General features: G+C 35.8%; 1 protein-coding gene across 1 annotated transcript; it reads right to left on the bottom strand.

The window, feature by feature from the left end:
- LOC109826707 lies at window positions 201–1,841 on the bottom strand. The gene has a single exon (XM_020393727.1). The coding sequence runs from the start codon at window positions 1,839–1,841 to the stop codon at window positions 201–203; it is 1,641 nt and encodes a 546-aa protein (XP_020249316.1).

Genomic DNA, 2,491 nt, shown 5'->3' with positions numbered 1-2,491 from the left:
GGATGTAACTCTGGTTTTAAACTCATTGCTTGTAAATCGAGACGGGCTTTGATATTATCCTTTGTCTTTCCTTTATTGTTCATGATTGTTCCCAGCAAACTATCACAAATATTCTTCTCAATATGCATGACATCTAAATTATGTCGCAATAAGAGAGTTCTCCAATATGGCAAATCAAAAAAAATACTTTTTTATTCCAATTATCTCCCCGCTCTTTCGTGTGATATTTTAATTTTCTTCTCTGGATGATTGGTCAAGGTGATCCCTATAAGATCTTCCACCTGCTTAAGGATGTCATCTCCGGTCAGCTTCGGCGCTGCATACCCTCTCTCCCTAGTGCCATCAAATGATTTCTTATCCTTTCTCCAACTGTGATTTTCATCAAGATAGCGACGATGCCCCATATAGCTCTGCTTGCCTCCATATTTTAACCTGATAGAGTGAGTGTGCTTATTACAACAAGGACATGCTAATTTCCCCTTAGTGCTCCATCCAGATAAATTTGCATAAGCAGGAAAATCATTAATGGTCCAAATTAGTGCTGCACGTAAAATGAAATTCTGTCTCAGAGATACATCATATGTTCGAACGCCTGAGGCCCACAACTCCTTTAGTTCTTCTATCAATGGTTGTAAGTAGGTGTCAATAGCATCTCCAGGACCAGTTGGACCAGGAATGAGCATAGATAAAATAAAATTGGATTGCTTCATGCATATCCATGGTGGTAAGTTATATGGTACAAGTAAAACAGGCCATATGCTATAAGAAACTTTTGAATTTGTGAAAGGCTGGAAACCATCACTTGCAAGACCCAGCCTAACATTTCGGGGCTCTTTGGCAAAGCTTTCATGTAGCTCATTAAAGTTTTTCCAAGCCTTAGAGTCAGCTGGATGCCTCATCACACCGTCCTCAACTTGTCTTTCATGGTGCCATATCATATCAGAAGCTGTCTTCGAAGACATGTAAAGCCTTTGCAATCGTGGCTTAAGAGGAAAATATCGCAATGTCTTTTGTGGTATTTTTTTACCATTTGCCTTTCGCTTGATCTCTTTTCCATGTTTATCAAGTTTCCATCTAGAAGCACCACATCTCTGACACGTATCAAGACCTTCTTCATTTTTCCAAAACAGCATGCAAGAGAATGGACACGAATCAATTTTTTCATATGATAGGCCAAGGTCTCGGATTAATTTTTTGGCCTCGTCATACGAATTAGGCAGTGTTGATTCCCCTGGCAATAGATCCTCATTCAAAAACTGGAGCAACAATGAGAATGATTTATTACTCCACCTATTTAGGCTCTTTATGTGAAGTAGTTTCACTAAAGCAGATAACTTTGAACATTTAGAGCCTTCATACAAAGGTTTCTCGGAGTCACCTAAAAGACTGTAGAATTGTTTTGCTTGTCCATCTGGTTCCTGCTCAAGAATATCTTGACTCGACGTGGCATCAGGTGCAACAACGCCAGCTGAATTATGAAATAAATCTCCAATCATTTCTTGCATTTCATCGTCACTCTGGCTTTCTTCTGTCATTTCTTCTTGTTCTTCATCAACCTCCGAAATGGACTCACCCTGTCTTTCGCCGTGATGACACCAAAATCTGTAGTTTTTAATAATTCCATGAACAATCAAGTGGGTCTTTACCGACTCACGATTACCAGACTTCACATTGCTGCATTTAACACATGGACATCGAATTTCAAAGTTGCCATTCTTTTGATTGAAACCATTAAACAACTTCTCATATGCATAGTCTAAAAACTTATCAACCCCTTCTACATATTTTATATCAAGTCTATCATCATCTACTAGGTCCATCCAATCTTTATTCGGTGCCATTTCCAAGCAATGTACTAATGCTCGATATTCGACTCTATAAAACAAAAAAAAAACAATATAATTAGTTTATAATTAGATTGTGGTTTAATAAATATCGACTATATTTTATTTGTACAAACAAGCATTGTATATATTTGCAAATATCCCCTCCAAAGCATCATTATACTAATTTTCCCTCTAAATTGTCTTTTCCATTTAAGCTTATGTCTCAATTTGAACGAATATTTAATGACCAAGCAAATCCAAAACACATTTAGTTAATTTCAATTTGTTTATGAACTGAATAACTAATAGCTATGCATTTACTGTCAAATGAGATAGCGAATCAAATATGATCGAATAGCTGAATGAATAATAAGTAAACTGTTTATTGATTAATTGGTTCACTTTCATCTTTATTATCCTATCCGATGTAGGATTATACTCACATATTAATAACCACAACACTCCCACTTGTAAAGCATAATTATTAGTAAAATTTATATTACGAAACTAAACCATATTTTTTATTAAATTGATAAATATATATGGCATGAAATCAGCCAAGGGTTGGTGCTATCATTAGTTCAAACATGAGTTTCTTTCAATTGTTGATGTAATGATAGTTCAAATGTTAAAAAGTCGAAAGAAAGTTCAACATGGAAATCTTC

This window comes from Asparagus officinalis, chromosome 10 (assembly GCF_001876935.1).
Source record: "Asparagus officinalis chromosome 10, Aspof.V1, whole genome shotgun sequence".
NCBI lineage: Eukaryota > Viridiplantae > Streptophyta > Magnoliopsida > Asparagales > Asparagaceae > Asparagus > Asparagus officinalis.
The sequence above is the reverse complement of the archived record's forward strand: the minus strand, read 5'-3'. Positions and strand labels throughout refer to the sequence as shown.